The 18,764-nt window shown below is 56.8% G+C and overlaps 5 protein-coding genes across 5 annotated transcripts; 1 reads left to right on the top strand and 4 right to left on the bottom strand.

The window, feature by feature from the left end:
• Positions 1-1,000: 1,000 nt before the first annotated feature.
• On the top strand, positions 1,001-2,964 carry GGS23DRAFT_316541 (uncharacterized protein). Its single transcript, XM_051512844.1, has one exon. It carries the CDS (start codon positions 1,605-1,607, stop codon positions 2,664-2,666), a length of 1,062 nt encoding a protein of 353 aa, XP_051368340.1. The 5' UTR covers positions 1,001-1,604; the 3' UTR covers positions 2,667-2,964.
• Positions 2,965-4,088: 1,124 nt separating this feature from the next.
• On the bottom strand, positions 4,089-5,708 carry GGS23DRAFT_607470 (cyclin-domain-containing protein; the record flags this gene model as incomplete). Its single annotated transcript, XM_051520057.1, has 2 exons — positions 4,089-4,265; positions 4,401-5,708. 2 exons carry the CDS (start codon positions 5,706-5,708, stop codon positions 4,089-4,091), a joined length of 1,485 nt encoding a protein of 494 aa, XP_051368339.1.
• Positions 5,709-11,964: 6,256 nt separating this feature from the next.
• On the bottom strand, positions 11,965-13,507 carry GGS23DRAFT_585276 (proteasome A-type and B-type). The gene is made up of 6 exons (XM_051517365.1): positions 13,257-13,507; positions 13,154-13,199; positions 13,077-13,091; positions 12,975-13,009; positions 12,660-12,900; positions 11,965-12,567 (listed from the first exon to the last, which is right to left on the bottom strand). The coding sequence occupies exons 1-6, from the start codon at positions 13,288-13,290 to the stop codon at positions 12,252-12,254; spliced, it is 687 nt and encodes a 228-aa protein (XP_051368338.1). The 5' UTR covers positions 13,291-13,507; the 3' UTR covers positions 11,965-12,251.
• Positions 13,508-13,641: 134 nt separating this feature from the next.
• On the bottom strand, positions 13,642-15,298 carry GGS23DRAFT_585271 (ERV/ALR sulfhydryl oxidase domain-containing protein). Its single transcript, XM_051517364.1, has 3 exons — positions 14,578-15,298; positions 14,058-14,432; positions 13,642-13,987 (listed from the first exon to the last, which is right to left on the bottom strand). The coding sequence occupies exons 1-3, from the start codon at positions 14,898-14,900 to the stop codon at positions 13,969-13,971; spliced, it is 717 nt and encodes a 238-aa protein (XP_051368337.1). The 5' UTR covers positions 14,901-15,298; the 3' UTR covers positions 13,642-13,968.
• A 1,758-nt stretch (positions 15,299-17,056) lies between these two features.
• Positions 17,057-18,538, bottom strand: GGS23DRAFT_616040 (subtilisin-like protein; the record flags this gene model as incomplete). The annotated part of the gene is made up of 5 exons (XM_051520755.1): positions 17,057-17,335; positions 17,394-17,813; positions 17,869-17,961; positions 18,019-18,201; positions 18,263-18,538. 5 exons carry the CDS (start codon positions 18,536-18,538, stop codon positions 17,141-17,143), a joined length of 1,167 nt encoding a protein of 388 aa, XP_051368336.1. The 3' UTR covers positions 17,057-17,140.
• Positions 18,539-18,764: the final 226 nt, after the last annotated feature.

Here is an 18,764-nt window from a genome sequence, read left to right as displayed (position 1 = left end):
GGTGGGCCGGTGGCATTTCCGCTCTCGTTTTTTGGGTGCTAGGCGATCTCATCTCGACGCCCAAGTTCCCCACGGCATTCGGGCTTCTTCATAGGCCACTGGTAGATATGCGCCAGCTACAGCACGAACGACCATCCATGAGTAGACATAAGGTGTGTCCCCGCACCTAGATCGTTGCGATCCTGGATGGATGGCCTGGGTTTCTCGCTGGCGGGCGGCCTTCCTACGACGGCGCATTTACGCTTGATTCGGTGCCCGGTGTCCTTTAGCCACGTACCTATTCGTATACCCTCACATCCCCCGCTGGGTACGTGTCTGCACGATTCATCGTCGAGCACCCGCATGGTTACGTCACTTGTGATCCGAGCACAACCGACGGGACCCTAACCAGCCCCAACATCTTATCCATATGAGCGTCCCGCTCTCCTTGCTTTCTCATGTGGCGTCTGTCCGTCTGGCAATTCGCGTAGCAGATGAGACACGAATAGCACGGTCTAGTGATGTTACTTGAGCATTGGTGCTTGGGCGAGTAGCTCCGGGACCGAGAATAATGCCGCCGGCGCGCGCCTGGACGGGGTGGATTCCCGGTGCTCGCACCTTCACATGCGCGAGAAATGACTCCTTGCCGTCGCCCCGGAATGTGGATATCTTTAAACCTCGCTAAGACGAAGAATCGTTCTCACATCGCACATCTTATCCAACCCAACCCACTAAGCTAACTGCTTAGTCGTGCGTGCTCGCGGCCTCGACACGAAAAGCGTAGCACGACGAATCGAGCCGGGACAGTCTCGCTCACTCATCGAATAAACTTACCACGCCAGAACAAAGCGGCGAGCTGAAACCTCAACTACCTAGATGAGTATCAGGACTCTCACGTGGGTGCCCGACACGAACCCTATTTCGCAGATCTCTACTAATTCATCAAGTAGTAGGCATACCTAGATTCCGTAGTCGCATGAAGAGAGATAGCCTCTGCTATGCTCATGTAGGCCTGTCCACAGCTGGTATTGCAAAAAGTCGGCCAGTCTGGGGGGCGGGAATCAAGCGTGCCAAGGGCCCATCAGAATCGGAGTGAGAACCATCTACATACGCCTCCGGCGCCGGCCTCCGCGATGTTTTCTTTTCGGAACTCTACTCGTACCTCAACCCGCTACACCGACAAACCTTAAAGAATATAGGAGGCGAACACGGGCGCATGCTGCTGGCGGCTGTTAGGGCTCCGAGACTGGAACCCGCCGGGGCCCACCGACTCAAACAGCAAAGGGACTCGTACATGCATAGGGACGAGGCCTCTCGCGCCTTGATGTGTTGATGACCACCGCTACGGACTATAGTGTCCGAAACCTTTCTGCAACATCGCAAACTTCCCTCCTCTCCGGTAGCCTTCTTTCGGTCAACCAATGATCCCGTGGCCATGCCTAGCTCAAGACCGTAAGGGTTGTGCTCTGTAGATGGAGAGCACGGCCTATATAACGCTTGTGTTCCCTCCGCTCCCCTAAGGAAAGCAATCTCCGCCTCGTTCCATATCGGTTGTGACATCTTACACCAGTGGCTAACCCAGCTAATCACATATCCTCAAGATCAACTTCGAAGCCAACTTCAAAATGGCTCAACCGACAAAGGCCTTTCAAATACTGGCCATTTGGAGTCTCTACCTGCTCGGCGCGGACGCCTACTGGCGCATGTCTTGTGGGGTGATACAGACCGGCCGCCTTGACCCCATTGCCTATCCAGGTGTTGTCTCGGATCATGTTCATAAGATCTCGGGTGCGAGCAACTTCGGCCCCTCTAACACATACGAGGACCTAGCTGCGTCGAGTTGCACTTCGTGCGACATCCAGGACGACAAGTCAGTGTACTGGACGCCGCAGCTCTACTACCAGCACGCCAACGGCAGCTTCGAGGAGGTTCCCAACAGCGGCACCACCATCTACTACCTTGGCCGCGGCGAAAACCGCTCCAACATCGAGCCCTTCCCACCCGGCTTCCGCATGATATCTGGCGACCCGTACCTGCGCGCCTACGACAACTCGCTCACCTACTCGAACATGGAGCGGGGCGTCGCGGGTCGCCCAATTTCCGACCGTACGTCCTTCCTCTGCCTTGACGGTTCGGCCCACGGGGAGGATAAATCCATGTCGCGCACAGATTGCAAGGACGGTATGCGCGCCCAGATTCACTTCCCCTCGTGCTGGGACGGACGAGACTATCAGGCCGACCAATCTCACGTGGCGCACATGTCGGACATCGATAACGGTGTTTGCCCGCCCTCGCATCCGCGGCAGCTAGCGCACCTGTTCTTCGAGGTCCTTTACGGCGTCAACGACGTGGAGAAAGAGCCTGACGGGAGGTTCGTCTTCTCGAACGGCGACCCCACGGGGTACAGCTTCCACGGCGACTTCATCAGCGGCTGGGACTCAGGCGTTCTAAAGGCGGCGCTAGACCAATGCATTAACACCGATAACGGCCTAGTCTCAGACTGCGCCCCCCTCGCCAAGTCCGCGACCTCCGTCAATTGCCCAGAGCGCGGCCCCATCGTCAACGAGCAAGTCAAGGGCATGCTGCAAGATCTCCCAGGCTGCAACCCGGTCACGCCGGGCCCCGAGCGGGTGTCTGCCGACCCATGTTCCAAGCCGCCCCCCTCCCTCAACAACGCCGGTCAATAGGGTCCCTCCGCCATGTTCAACCCCGAAATCGGCTAGAGGCTGCGCGGAAGCACCTTTTTACGCCGGGCGCGCCGTCGACAGCAATGCGAGATCGTCGAGCGGGCACTAGTTCGCGTCCGACGACATAGCCATCAAGCGGTGCGCCGCAGTCTGCCAGTCGGAGGGTTATCCGTCCGCCGGCCTCGAGTACGCGCGGGAGTGCTTCTGCGGCGACGAGGCGGCGCGACGCCGAAGACAGCCTACGCCAGCAACAGGACGCAGTGGTGCGGCGGGAGCGTAACTGCACGGCCGGCTAGCCAGGGGATACGATGGGGGTCACTTCAGTGTTGGTGTTTGCGTTCATGTTCGGTGGTCAGTTATCCTCGTTGAGGGAGTGAGGGGTCAAGGGTTCGGTGGTTTAGGCGTTGAGGATCCAGGTTGATGCCACATTTTGTTCTTGGGTTTTTTGGGGATCGAAGTCACCCCACGGGTTGGCACCTAACTCTAATCGTACTTATTACTTGGGGGTTCCTCTCTATGCTTTCCGATGCCTAGTGAAGGCACCAGTATCCCCCGTATCTCGGAAAGGCCTGACGGCCCTACGGCGTCTCCACCGGCTAGATTGCATATAGGCTGGTAAGCAGCGCCACGGCCTCGTACCCGGGTCAGTTGCCTATTAAAACGGATGCGCGCAGCTCGAACAGCCGGCATTATAGATTCCGCCCCTGAGACTACGATGTCTACGCCGGAGATATCGGCGACTTTCCGGCGCATAGCCGTTACGGAGCCGCGACCACGCCCTCCCTCCTCCGCCAACTACTCTTGACGGGGCAGAAAGAATAGGCGGTTCCGCGTACGTGAGCAGAATGAAGAGAGCGGGGAAAGCAGGGGAGAGGGGGGGGGGGGGGGGGGGGGGTAGAGGAGGAATCGTCGTGGACAACAAGGAGGGCGTGCGCAAAAAAGAGACACTGTCGTAAAGCCCGAAAGGAAATGAGTCTATCCGGGTATCAAGTATCAGTAATAAAAAAAATTGGACCCTCTCATCCTCCTCCTCCTCCGCCCGTCTTCCCCAGGCTCGCGCCGGAGCCCGGCACGGCCGTCATGACGACACCATCGTACACCAAGTCCCCAAGGGTTCGCCCCGTGTAAATCTGATACAATGGTCAACAGAGAAATCTTAACGCGGTTGATACGAGGTTCCTCCCAACCTCCACTGTCGAGCTTCTCGCCTATCCCAGCGTCTTCGGCCATCGCAGCCACGACCGCGGCAACGGTGCAGCGACGTTCCCCGCGCGTTCTTGGTCACCAAATAATAACATGTTAATATGGTTGTAGTCCAAGTGAAGCTACTTCCTCCTCCTCCCTTCCGGGTATTATTGTCCCGCTGGCGTCTTATTCCAAGCCTTCTGGCCCCTCCCCCCCCCCCCCTTCCCTTTCCTATCTTTATTCTGCCCCGCTCGCGCGCCGCGAACGCTGAGCTATGACCTCCCGTGCGTAAAACTCCACGAGCATCGTAGCGTATGCTTCCAAGTCCTCGACAGGAACAGCGAGTCGGAAGTCGTTCAGCAGGAGAAACTGGAGTTCGAGATGGTTTAATTCCGCCAACGGCAGACCACCGACCTATTTTTGGATCCGTTAGCTTCCGCCCACCAGAAAACCCAGGAACTCTTGGGAGCACAGCATGAAATGCGGCGAGATAGGATCAAGGATCCGGGCGCTACGACGTCAGGGAGGCGCTGGTAGGCCGCTACACACCTTGGCATATCTCGAATTAGTGTAGAAAACATCTGAGAAGAATTTGCTCGCGCAGGTGACACCCGCAATGATGAGACGGTGTATGTTGAAGCTGTCCACCACAAAATAAGTGGCCGGCGCTGAGAAAGATGGACTCGGCGATGCTACCATCCGTTTCTCTGCTTTACTCGCCTTCTCCCTCTCCTCCTCCTCTTCGTCATCGTCGTCATCGACGAGTTCGGATTCGGCCTCGTCATCTCTGCCATCCTCGCCCCGTATTCCGTTGTCGGCGTTGCGTCCCGACTTGGATTCTACCATTGCGAGTTGGGATTTCTGAGCTTCATGGAGCTTCGATTGCCGCCGTGCCGACTCTGCCTCCATGACCATATTGTTGACCCGTTCTGTCATCCGATCGAAATACACTAGGAGGCTGAGGAACACCTCGTATGTGGTTGGGCAATACTTGTGAATTCTACTCAAGTAACTGAGGATCGTGATCGCCGGCACGTTTTTGCCGTGAAACGCAAGCACGGAACTGCTGAGAGGACTCATCGAGGCGCCGTCGCAGCTGTGACTAGCCGCAGTCTGCTGATGCGTGACGTTTCGATGGAGGGCATCGTGCTGTAAGTCGTTCGTGGTCGTAATCTTGGTAAGGAGAGCGGCAACCATCTCGATAATATCGCCTATAGGCATTCCACTAATTTCATACTTCATCGCTTGTAGCGGCGTGTCGTTCAATATCCCTGGCCCGTTACCACCGTTCATGAGGTCGGCCCTAGCAAGACTCTGGATGTGTGCGAGATCGCGCACGTAGATAGTTTTGCCCTGCGGCGAGGCGGCAGCATCATCGGGCTGGGCGCGTGGGGGCGGGGAGCCGTACGAATCGGAATCGGGAGAGGGCTGCTGACGAGTAGGCGTAGGCGTAAAGCTAGTTACTGCTGCCGCAGTGGACTGGGTCTCCGATGCCATGTATTCTGACGATGGACACGTCGCATTCTGCGTTTTGGAGCGTACGGAGGCAGAGTTCGGCGAGGAGGATTCGGGGGGTGTGGGAAATCGCGAGGCGCCACCGGTGGATGAGATATGCCTCTCTTCTTTCCCCGTCTCCGTGGCCTCCCAAGATCGCTTCGACGGGGTGGCGCTCGATGCCGAAGGCCGGTATGAGGCAGAGACGGCGGGGGAATATACTCTCTGAGATGGTGTTTCGCGCGGCCGGTTCCTGGATTCTGATCGGAAGGACGGTTCGCGGGGTCTGTTGTGGTCGTGGGGCAAACCCGAGGTTGCGATCAGGTTGTGGAGGCGTGGGTGATCCGTGACGAGGTCCCCCATTACAGTGGCCATTGCATCGTTTCACGCGAGCCGTGGAGGGATGTATTTGCGAGTATGGTGGAGAGACGATGGCCACGGAAAGTTATTAAAAAAAATATAAATAATAAACGAAAAACCTATATAGTAAGCGAGCACGCAAATTAGTGACTCAATGCTGCGGTTCCCGTCGCAGAGTATTGGGCTGCCTTTGTGGAGCGAAAGGGAACGCATTCGACAGTCGTGAGCATATAGCGACTGATGAATGGGTGTGTATGAGTGCGTGTATGGGTATGTATGTGTAGGTGTCTGTACGTAGAGGCATCCGTGCCATCGTGAGTACCGATAAGTTTAGCCCTGCTGGATGGAGCCTTGCTCGGGTGTTGAAAAATATCCAGGAGAGGCTTGTTGGGTCTTGCGTTGATTTTGAGTCGTCTAGGACGGGGGTGGGGAAGCGGGTAAACAAGAGAAGTGAACTCGTTCGGGTCACAATTTCAGACAGCCCAACGGGGCCCATGCTGAGACAGATAAGGCCAGAGGCCAGCCAGAAATAGGTGTGGAACGGCGGCAGTAGGAAGTGAACCTCCCCTAACCTCGTCCGCCGTTCTCTCTCCCCACGCCCCCCCCGTCCCGCGTCCACACACACGTAGTCCGACGAACGATATGCAGTATTGACGTATAGAGAACAGTAGCAGATCCTCGAGGGGGTTTCCGGCCTAGGTTGGCTACTCCCAGGCGAAAGCGGAGGAAGGTAAAATGAACTGGAACGCGCGTGGGCGACGGAGAGAAAAAGTGGGAGGTGGCCAGACCGGGGGGGCTGTAGTTTGAGACAGGCGACGCGGAACGAAGTCGGTGTTGGAATGACGGGGAACGCCTGTCCTAATCGTCTGCCCCGTGCTCCTCGCCTGCTACTCCCCTCACCGGCCAATTCCAAGGCATGCTTCACGACTTTCACGAGGCATCAACAACATCTTTGCTGGCATGGTCCAACGACAGACGCAGATACCACGCCAAACCGAGACAAGACAAAACAAGCAGACAGACAGACAGGCAGGCAGGCAGGCAGGCAGAAGGCAGGCGAGCAGGCAGACGGGCGGCGGGATAATGCGAGGGACGTAGAAACAACCGCCCAGGAGACAATTGGCAGACGCGACGGCGAAGAGAGTGAGGATGAACAAGGATTGAGAGCGGGAGGTTCGAGAAGACGTGAAATCAGAATGCTTACCTGTTCCTATTATAATACCGATCCGATCAGGATGACGTTTTGGTCGTAAGCAGAGCCGGCGCAATTACGAGTATCGCCAGCCAGCGGCTATCGAATGCGCGATGGGCGACGACGGTGCCTTTGCAACGGTGCCCTTTTCCCTTCTGTTTTCCCCTCGCCCTTTGCGGCTTCTTCTCCCCGTCGAGAAAAAAAAAACAACACTCAGCCCCAGATAGGGAGTCAATGCCAACGACGGACCAGCCAATACAGCGAAATTTTCAAAACGTAATCTGTCCGCTCGCGGCCGCGTATCGCGAGTTGCTGCCAATCCTAGCACGACAAAGACAAAGAACCGATAAGCAAGTTCGCGGCAGATATCATGGGATCAATCCTATCGCAGGTTCGATAGGCGCCCTCTTAATTCTTCTGGCCGACAGCATGTATGGTTAATGAATTGAGTGGGGGTTCAACGTGGTTTAGTTGTCGATTCGGTTGTTCTGTCGACAGTGGTAACAACCGCTGTGGACAGAGGCGTCGGATGAGGAGGCAGCAGTAGGAGAGAGAGGTAAGTAACAGAAAGGTAGAAATGAGCCGGGCTGAGCAGAGTGGGAGTAGATGAGCGGCCGAAATGGGGCGTTATGCACCAGGCAGGTTAGGTACCTACGTAGGGAATGCGCAGGTCGGGGCTTTGGCAGTGCCACGGGCGATTAATCGGTTGCTGCGGTTGGTGGTGCGATTGGCCGCTGAGAAGGGATGCCTCTAGGAATAGGTACCATGCGGGCAGGCTTGCGTGTGTACCTGTACCGACGTAAAGTAACGTGGCCGCAGCAGCAACGCAGGCCAACCAGAGACAGGTACCTCCGCTAGAGAGGTCGGTACGTAGATGTGTGCGATTTGTAGATCAGCGCATGTACCTCGCGATGAGGTCCCATCCCATCGCGAAGGTCAAGTCGAGAAGGGATAGGACGGACGACAACGCCACCCGCTTAGGGATACCTATCCCCTAATCTCCCACCTTACACTACGGGCAGGCAAGTCAGGTACCTAATCCAACGTCAACAGCTTTGCCATCATCAATATCCCGTCATACGCATAACCATAGGTATGTACATAACCTAATACGCATAATCCAATGTACCTACCTAAGGTGTCGTATTAGTGCGCCGGAAAAGCATTTCTCATACCTCCATACACGCACCTACCTTACTACCTACATAGATGGCGTTAGTTGTCAATCGGCCCAGACAATCTTAATTAATTGAGTGACGGATTCGTCGGCGCATGCAGCTGTCCTGCCGCTCGGCCAGTCATTTGCCATGTACGTAGTATCGACGATCGCCTCAAGCCACGCCGAATCCACGCGGCGAATAAAATTAACGTCAATCTTATACCCAGATCAATCACATAAAAGCAAGCCGATCCGACGGAGCAATCGTGCAACCACGATGGTGGAACCAAGGGAAAGGAGAGAGGAGGAGACAACACGCCATCAGCGTTAGTGTTGCTCGAGGATTTGAGAAAGAGAGAGAGAGAGAGCTTCTAGGTGAAAAAAGAAAGGGACAAGCGAAACAGAGGCGGCGACGACCTAGAGGTGACGACGATCCTGGTAATCAAGGCGACGCCTTGTATTTGGCGCCACGGAACGCGGAGCTTTGGTAACCAGGGAAAAAAAAGAGGGAAGGGGAGGCGGCAACGAGCAAGATGATGTGCGACAGACTGAAAATAGACGAAGAGTGCAGGGCCAGTCTTCTTTTCTCTCTCCTCGTATCTCCCCCTCCCTCCTCTGCCCTCTTTTTTTTTTCTCTCTTCTCACTCTGACCCCCCTCCCCATCCCTCCTCGCGGGAGAAGGCCAATATCACTCGCCGTGTCCGTCCTCGCTTCGCAGCACGTGTTCGCGATACCTGGGATGGGTGGATGGACGCATGCGCGTGGAGCCTGGCCAAGAGATGGGCACGTAAGTAGCCCAAGCAGCCTGACTCGAAGCTCCCGAGCTGCAGGCAGTTGGTAGGTAGATGCCTGCCAAAAATACCATTATACCGGGGCAGGAGAGAGGAAATAAGAGACGCTGACTGCTAGCTCACGTCGATATCATACAATATTTACCTACGTCCTTACGCACGCATACGGACGGATTCCACACCAAGAGTAACTCCCTCCGCCACGGCTAACAGCATCTACTCCGTGCCTTGGTGCTGTTGCCAGTGTAGGTTGGGGGAGGGTGAACGGACTACTTTTGCTTTTCGTCTCTCTATCACATTTCCTCTTGGCAGTCTTGAGGGGAGACTTCGATATCTCGGACTCTTACACGTTACTTACGGTGAGGTTGTCTTCGAGCCCACCACCCCCCCCTTTTTATTTTATTTTAGTTATTTTATTTCATAAACACACGTGGTGGTACAAGCGGTCGGACGACTCGAAGCACCCACGCAACTAGGGCCGGAAGACGACGACGAGAACACGCAGATTGGCTGAAGCTGGCCGCATCCACGCGATCCCTTCGTGGGGACTACGTCATCTGCCTGCGCTCCGGTGCCATCCGGACTCGCATCCGTATACCTACTCAGACGCCCCGAGGGTGTGCTAGAATCGATAAGCTGAGAGCGGCTGGCTAGTATGGAGCCCTCGCTTGCAACATGCCTGGGGACGCCGCCAGCTCAACCTTGACCGAGTCAGTCGATCATCGGCTGCAAGTCATGAATGTTGTCTCAACAAGTTCAGCTGGTGCCCTCCCCGCGTTGGCCCCGGAGAACGCGGGATGCCAGCCCGGGTTTAGCAGCGAGAAGGGTTTCGAGAGAAGATGACGAGTGTGAACGTCCCGATTACTAATGGGCTTCTGCTGCGGAAATCCCGAAGCTATCTCTCGACGCCCGTGATTCAGGGCACCGACCTCGGCCCCTTTCTCGCCGCCTTTCCCGGGCCAGCAACGGCGCCCTCCCACCTCCCATAAACCCAAGCTTCATGTCAACGTGAACGTATAGGTATATCCCCTCGGCCAAGAAGTGTTGGTCCAAAGTCCTGGTACAGATTACTCAGCATACCCCCTCCCACCCGTCCACCTCCCCCCATCCTGCCCTAGACTTGTCCCCTAGGACATCATCATATCCCGCATGGACTCCCTGTGCCAAGGGTCTATCGACGGCGGGTGCACGATCCCATTCCTTCCATCAACCCTGTCCCGTGGTCCTTGGAGCGGCTGACGTGTGCCCGTTCCAGGAACCGACAGGATGGCATCATACCACGACGAGCTTTATGTACTCGCGCCTTTTTTCACCCGTCGCCTCCAGATAGAAGAAAATCAACTACCCCTCCTCCTCGCCCCAGTCCCCGTCCCCCCCCCTCCCCCTCCCCAAAAGAGGGAAACTTATTGCTGAGATAAGAAAACAAGGGACGGAACGAGCCTTTCTAGCTCGACTACTACTCTCCTCTTCCCACCCGACGCATCTGATCACCTACCTCCCTCCCCCTGTTGCTGGTCGAACTAGGGTGTTGCCGGGGAGAGGGGACAGAAAATGCCCCTGCCAGTACCGTGGTTCGGATATGACTTAAGCCACCTTCAAGCAAAGCAACTAGGTACATGTGCACCTCTCACATCCCACAACCACAACCATTCTCCTTTCCCTCTCTCCTCCGTCTCTCTCTCTCTCTCGTTCTCTCTGCGCGTGTTGCGTTTCATTTTTAGGCTGAAATGGGCTCGACCAATCCCCGTCCGCACTGCACGAGCGAGACGGAGACCCGAAGTGGAGAGATTATAAGGTCGTAGTAACACCTAATAGAAAAAGGGGCGTGTGTGTGTGTGTGTTGCCCACAGTAGAAATCTCAGCATTCTTTTCGAAACGGTAGATAGGCTTTGGCGGGGAGAGGGGAGCGGAGGAGGAGGCACCCCTATCTATCTCGTCTCCCGTCGTGATTCTACCTACCTCTCTACCTACCTACCCTGCGCAACACGGGTACGTGTCTACTGCACATCACGGAGTGCCAACGTAGCACCGGTGACGATGGGCCACGGGCGCGGGGCGGGACGGCGAGTTATCGCGCGCCTATAGTGTTGGGCCGGACGGGAGACACGGTGTGGTGTCGCGTATTATGCCATGGAACTACAACCCCAGGCTCGCTCGCGACCCCCGGCCCTCTTCTCTCTCTATCCCTCCCCCTCTCTCTCTCTGTCCGGCATTAACATCTCTGGCCTCCCGACTATCGGAGAGGCCGCGACAGACCGGAGACTTGTCCTTTTCGACGGCGACGCTGCCGCGCGCGGAAGTGCGAAGCTGAGGCGTCGGAAAGAGAGGCGAGGGAAAGGGGGGGAGGGGGGGGCGCGATGCCCCCAGTCCTCGCAATGCGCACCCTCCTCCGCCCTGCGATCTTCGCGACAACACCCACCCAAACCAACCTCCCGTCATCCGCAGACGACTTAGCCAGGTCCCACACCACCTCGGCGCCCACTGGACCCGGCTCATCCCGACGTCGAGCAGGCCTACGTGCCTACCTACCTATGTACATTTATCTATTTGTAAAGCCGGCCGCAACCTCGATGATGTAGCGCGCTCATCGCCCTCCCACCCCCCCCCCCCCCTTCCCTCGCTTGCGCGACGCACATGGCGCGCTTTACGCAACGGCACCGGCGAGTTAATTGGGAGATTGATATAATGATATAAATAAAAAAAACGAAATGTAGAAAGAAAAGAAGGAAATTTATAGGTAGCTCAACTTCACCTCTTCGGTATTCCGATCTTCTTCTTCGCCGCCCTTACGTCTCCTCCCTCAGATGTCATGGGATACTTATGGACCTCCCCCCCTCCTCGCCCCCCTCCCCTCCCCTCCCCGCATTATATATAGACCCCTCCCGTTTTCCGCTCCGTTGCTCGCTCGCTCGCTCGCCCCCCCGGACCCCTAACGTCCCTAACGTCCCCCCTTTTCCTGCGTTCGTATTTGCGCCTACTACTCCGATCGGTCGATTTGCTCATCTGTATTGTGATGCGTGCATGTGTGGATAGTGAAGTCAACGGGGCTCGACCCTTTTTCGCCCCGTTTTACTACGCATGTCCGCGCGCATCGCGCCTACGTGTCTATGTGATCACCATTGCAATGCTGCTTTGTGTAATTCGTTCGACTCATAGAGGTATGGCGTACATTGCGGCGTGTCTACCCGTCATAACCGCCGGCGCCGCCACCAAGCTACGGCGCGCGCACTCGCGACAACATGGTTATTTGTGCGCGTGGTAATACCATACAGGTAGGAGGCATCGTGGGCATGCCCGACCCTTGTCCCACATTTGGGTCTTCTCCCCTTGCTCCCTGGTGGTTTGTCCGTCTTTGCCCACGGCCACTGAGCCGGCCGAGCCACTCACCGCTTCTACGCCTATGATCAGTGGCGCACCGCGTATTTCTCGTCGGGCAGATACAGGTGTCGGTCTGCCCCTTTCTTCGTCAGGACGACCAGGCGGATCACGCCGCCGGAGCTCCCGTCCCACTTGATGGCCTCGTTCAGGGCGCCCTTGACGAAGTTGATGGCGTCCTGCTCCTCCATGCCCTCCCTCCAGTTGGCGTCGCAGTAGCCGTAGATGTAGGTCGAGCCGGAGCCGCCGATCGAGTAGGCCTGCTTGTGCAGAGAGCCGCCCAGCGGGATGGCGTAGACTTGGCCGCCGTGCCGTTCGTCCCAGCCCGCGATGATCAAGCCCGCGCTGTTGAGCAGTCTCCGTTAGCGACCTGATCTCCCCCCCCCCCCCGCACACCGACACTTTCGCGATCGGTAGAGGCTGGAGTATTTATTTACCTCAGCTGGTCCTTGTTGACGTAGCAGATCTCCTGGAAGATGGCCGCGGCCGTCTGCGTAGTGGGCGGCTCGCCATTCTGCATCGAGAAGAGGCCGAGCTGGTACTGCACGATGTCTGCCACGGCCTGCGTGTCGGCCGCCGACCCGGACCGGCAGCACCAGATGGTGTCGTGCACCCGCGTCAGCTTGTCCGTGACCCGGTTTGCGATGTACGCGCCGGTCGTGGTTCTCGAGTCCGCGCCTGAGTAACGGTCGTAGCGTTAGCGTGGTTACGTATCAGCGGGTTGGTAAGAGGTCGCCGCCGCGAGGACGCACCGAGAATCACGCCGTCTTTGAATGTCACGGCCATACTGTATGTAGCCCGAGGTTAATCTCGGCTGTCGCCAACAACAAGCAGCTTGGAAAGGTTGTGCCTACATCGAGGTGCCGAGACTGGCAGACACAGACGATTAGTTTTCGAATTCTGCTCCCGCGGGCCGGTGCTCAGCACTTACTTGACCTCCCCCTTCTTTAGTCTGTCCATATCCACGTGGATCCCATCTACTCGGGCCGTTGGTCAGCCCATATCCGCTGCGTTCGTATCGAGGGCTCACATACCCTCATTCAAAACGCCCCGCGTGCCGAAGTCCATGGTGAGGACACTGGTACTAGTAGTCGGAAGACAATGCGCTCGTCGGGAGGGGGGAATTCGGACGCTGTGGGGGTCTAGGGGAAGAGGCTCGTCGCTTCAGGTTTGTCGTGCGGATAGAATCGATTGCGGGCAGCTCGGTTGATACAGGCAGGATGGAAGAGCTCCTCGACGGTTATTTGACTTAAAGCTCAAGGCAGCTTCGACGCGCAAGGCTTACCTAAAGTAGGAGGTATTTGGTTGGCGTGGTACGTGGATACCTCTCCATAAAGACCGAGCATGGTCGAGATAAGAGTCACGTGTCTTCTGTCATACGTAATCCTTATAGTAAGGTAGGCACCTCGAGGTCGCTATATTCACTTCATGTACCGGCTCGTGGATGCATCCAACGGATCGCCGGGATATGCAGGGGGGTTCCAGGCATGGTTGTGCTCTTCATATTCGGTATAATAATGACATATTGTCCGTAGCTTTGCTATGTTCATGCTCGGCTTCTACTCACACGCCTCAAAGGGCACGATCTATGAACTAAGGGTAACTGCGCTTACGGTCTCCTGGCTTATACCAAGCTGAGATCTATAAAATATAGCCGTGCGCGCATACCAATCTCTATAAACAGTGACCAGGGACTCCGCTCGGTACGCCGTATATGCAAAATCTTGACGCCGTAGGATAGCATGCTTAGCCGCCCTTGGTCAACCTACGAGACGGGATTAGCATACGCCGCTAGATCGATGCACGCCCGCGGCGATAGAATCGTGGGTGCTCACCCTTCCTTCTCTAGTTTCAGCTCCGCCACGCCTTCCGAGCCCTCCTTTGCCGCGCCTTTCTTGTCGTCGTCCCCGCAGCCGCAGTCGTAGAAGTCGCCGATGTTGTTGCAGTCGAACAGGGGCTTCTTCAGCCTTTCGTTGACCTGGTTGTGCACGAAGCAAGCCCACCCGGCTGCCGAGTTGCGCGAGCCGACCTGCGGCGGATACTGGGCGAGCAGCTTTTGGAAATGGCGCGCGCAGTCGCCGCACGGGTACAGGCGCGAGAACAGCTGGATGAAGGTCTTGAGCGCGAGAGAGTCTTCTTCGGTCGGCTTCTCTGGGAAACGCGCCATCATCGTATGGAGGAACTTCCAGGTTGAGCGGCCCAGCTCGGCCCTGTAGGATCAACACAGGTTAGTGGGGTCTGCTTCGCTGCGACGTGGTTCGGGTGGAGAAATTCTAATGATCTCGCGGGCGCTGGGCGTTCGAGCCTGGCGCAGATCAAGGTGGGTGTCGACGGGAAGTGAACGGAGGTACAGACTTGATCGTGGCATTCTCGAGTTTGGGGGCTATCGCGTCCCCTGTTAAGATATTGGTAGGCAGCGACGCGAAATCCGAGTTCAACTTCGCATCGGTCTTGACGTCTGGTTTGGTGTATGGTTTCTCCGCTTCTATCGATTCGACTTTCGTAGGGGCCTTAGTATCTGGTGGTACCGGCGCCGGACGGGGTGGACGCTCCGCCACGCCTTTTACTGGCAAGGCCTGTCGTATCTGCTCTGACCTGTCGCTAAACGACGTCATGAAGGACATGACAATGAACGCGGCTATCACTAGGATAACGATGACAGACAGGTGTCTCGCCATTTCAGCGCGAAGGGGGGGGGGGGGGGGAAGCAAGAGTGCTTAGCGTGGGAGGATGAATTCGGGTCGCGTCCCGAGGAGGCCGACTGTCCAAAAAGAAAAGGTCGTCGTAGGTAGGATGTTAGAATTATTAGAGGACAACGAGCGACCTAGTATGTGAGCGGAACATTGAAGAGGTCGCCGGCTTGGTTGAGGGGACAGCGCCGGGAGGCAGATAAGCGATGATTTGTTTTATGGCCTGAGGTTGACAACCATTCGGTGACGATTCAGGGGTGATGGTTTCGAGGGTCCAATGGTGTGGCGTGGCGTGGTGTACGTAGGTAGGTAGTATGCTGGCTTTGGCGCCGTGAACCAGGATAGGCTATTCCCACAGCGAGGCCGTGCGGGACAAGGGACAAGGCTGGCCCCGACGCCTGTTCATTAGATAATCACCTAATCACTCATCGCCTTGGACCCCTTTTTATGGGTCGATCGGGTCAACCGTCGGCGCTCTCCATCCAATAGGGCAGTGTCCCGAGCGATAGGTAGAGGTAGGAGGTACCTAGGTAGGCATGTTAGATACCTGCGACATAGGTGTAGATGCCCAGATATCTTAGGTATCCACCCACCCTGGACTGGTACCTCTCAGCTAAGCTTTCAGGGTCCGAAAGCACCCGGGATCCATTTCGGTGCGTGGCGCTGATGCAGGTACCTCTTGTACAAGACCTCCAGGGAGAGGAGGCACCTGAGGTACCCAGCTTAGGAGGTTAGGTAGGTTAGGTACCCCAGCTTTCTACCAACGTGCCTCCAACGTCCTACTATACTCGTTGTGATATGGGATATCAAGCCGTCATGGGAGGAATAGACAATGTCAGTTTCTAGGTATCGCGTGCTAATCGCCATGAGGTTTGATCTACGAAGAAGGGGGAGGGGGAGGGGGAGGGGAAATCTCGAAAAGATCAACGCGACGAACACCCCCCAGCCTACTCGATACAACAGCGTCGATGCGTCGTCCATCGGGAGCTCGGACCATCAGACCCCTTTCACACCCCAGGCTCGGCGGTGTTGCATGCTGTGGGTTCTGTCAGGTCTCCTCGTCGACATGCTCGGATTTTGACGTGCCGTCCTCCCGTCCTTGGGAGGGGAAACACACTGCTATCTGAATCTATCCCACCGCGCGAGAGAAGACGCAAGTGGCACGGCATAAGACGACGCCTGGCTCCCGAGCAGCTGATAGGCTTCGACCAAGCAGGCTCTTAGCCGACGCTCGGGATCCGAGGCATTGGCTAGGTAGGCAATGCGTGCGAAGAAGATCTCTCGCCAACTGCCGGACCGCTAGCCTGTCAGTCGACACGTTCCTCCCACCTCCTCCCTCGGGGGTTAAATGGACACCATCACGTCGACGTCGAACCCCTGCAGGCCCGCTCCGGGTGAATGGCAAGGGCCCGCTTCTCGTGCTGCTCACGGGCGCTCGCTTGGATCTTCCGCAAAGGGTTCGTCATACGCGCGTTCTACCTACCTACCTCGTGTCGTGGTCCCCGCGTAACCGTTCGACCTTCGACGGTAGGGTTCGAAAGTGGTAGCTGGGTCGCGAGGCATGTCAGCAGCCAGATATGTCATCCTATTCGCGCTCTCGTATTCGCGCTATATTCCCTTTGCGTTTTGGTTATCTAGCGCCGGTGCATAATGATGAGCGCTGCGGAACCGCCTCCCGCCCCCCGTATTCTGCGAACGGCATATCCATTCGTCAGCAAGTAAAACGCGCCCATTCCGACCGGGGTTGCAGGTTCATTGTCGAGTTAGAGTCATTTGATTACTGTATCTTACAGAACGGCTGTTCTAGCTTCATCTATGTGAGCATGAACCCCAACGCTGGCTGGCAAGTAACTCTCAATTATGCCCAACGGGAAGAAGAAAAGGGTCCACGGCTTGTTCGCTCAGCCCTTCTTCGTCGTGGCGTCCTCGACAGGACTCCACCACAACGCTTTAAGGACCAGATAGAAAAGGGGGAGCAACCCGTTTTTTTATCGTACTTATTTACATTTAAATATGGCACTGCGGCTAAATCGTGTCACGGATGTGGGCTTTCGTTCTGAAAGACGGTATAGGTACATATGGTAGTTACTTCTGCCTTCTTAGGCTATGAAGAACCGCGGGGGACCGGGATCGATGCCAAGATAAGACGTGCTCCAAAAACCGCACATCTTTCTCGTTCTCCTTCTCGCCCCCCTCGTGCGTGACCTTCTCCAACTTTGCTTCCACCTTTAACCGCTGGGGTTGCCGTTGAAGGCGAGCAGGTTGACGGTGCCGCTGGGGATACCGGTGACGATGCCAGAGTTGGCGGTCGAGGCAATGTAGCTGCAGAGCGCCTGGGGGGTTCGGCTGCCGAGGAGGGCTAGGAGGTAGGCACCGAGACCGGCAACGTGAGGGGTGGCCATGGAGGTACCGGAGATGGTGTTCTATAGCGAAGAGTCAGTAACCAAACAGTGAAGAGGGGAGCAAGAGTTCAAGACATACGGTGCCACCGTTGTTCCAGGTCGAGAGGATGCTGGAGCCAGGGGCGAAGACGTCGACGACGCTGCCGTAGTTGGAGTAGCTGGCACGGGCGTCGGACGAGGTCGTGGCGCCGACGGTGCAGACGGTGGGTTCAGAGGCGGGCGAGGTGTTGGCGGCGTTCGCGTTGTCGTTGCCGGCGGCGACGGCAAGGAAGACACCAGCGTTGATCATGGCCCTAGCAGCGCTGTTGATCGAGGTCGAAGTGCCACCACCGAGAGACATGTTGGCGACGACGCCAGCGGGGCAGCTTCGGGTCTGGGAGTCGGAGGTGACGAAGTTCATGCCGGCGATGACGCCGGAGGTGGTGCCGGAGCCGCTGGAGTTGAGGACCTTGACGGCGTACAGCTTGGTCTGCTTCGCAACACCATACGTCCTGCTTCCCTATAAGGCGGAGCTGTTTAGCATACCCAATCGGCCAAAGGGGGGGGAGAACTACAATCGTGCCGGCAACGTGGGTGCCGTGGCCGTTGCCATCGGTGCTGGAGCTGTCGACGTAGTTGGCCAAGAACTCAGCGCGGCCCTCGAATTCCTAAGAATATCGTTAGATCCTAGTCCCAATGACCGTCGTGTTACAGGCGAGGCATACCGAGTGCGCGGTGTAGATACCGGTGTCGATGATGTAGGCGCAGGTCCCGGCGCCAGCACTGGAGTCGTAGACGTAGCCGTTGGTGCCGGTCCTGTGGGAGAGACGCGAGATGCCCCACGTGGCGCCGGTCTGGGTGGTGTAGGCGTTGATGCTCATGATGGCATCCTGCTCGATGAACTCGACCTGAGGGGCAGTTAGACAGCCTGCTACGCTCCCGCGCTTCCAACGCTGATCATTCACGTACGTCGGGGTGGTTCTGCAGCTTCTCGAGGTCCTCGGCCGTCAGGGTGGAGGCAAAGCCCTTGAAGCCCTCGACGTTGTAGACGTGGTCGGCATCAGCCTTGAAGATGCCCATGGTGTCATCAAGAGCAGAGACGGCGGCATTGTCGTACAGCTTGACGATGTACTTGCCCTCGACGAGCTGGGTAGTCCGCGGCTTGAGCAGAGGAGCTGGCGTAGCCCGCTTCGCGGGGGCCGCGAATGCCAGAGGCAGGAGAGACAGGAAAGCTGCGGTACGCATATTGAACCAGGTCGAGGTGGCAAGGCGAAGGAAATGGTCAGGCTGTCTGAAGAGGGCTCTTCTTGACTGATGGAGAGGGAGAAGAGACTACATGCTCAACTTGACGACGGGACGGCTGCTATTTATCGTCGAGTCGTCTCGGGCTGAACTTGACCATATCTCGTGCTTCGCCGATCTTAACCTTCCCGAGAGGGAAAGTCGCAGATCTCCTATACACCCAGCGTCT

The sequence above is a fragment of the Durotheca rogersii genome (genome assembly GCF_024521655.1).
Source record: "Durotheca rogersii strain YMJ 92031201 chromosome Unknown GGS23scaffold_31, whole genome shotgun sequence".
Lineage (NCBI taxonomy): Eukaryota > Fungi > Ascomycota > Sordariomycetes > Xylariales > Xylariaceae > Durotheca > Durotheca rogersii.
The sequence above is the reverse complement of the archived record's forward strand: the minus strand, read 5'-3'. Positions and strand labels throughout refer to the sequence as shown.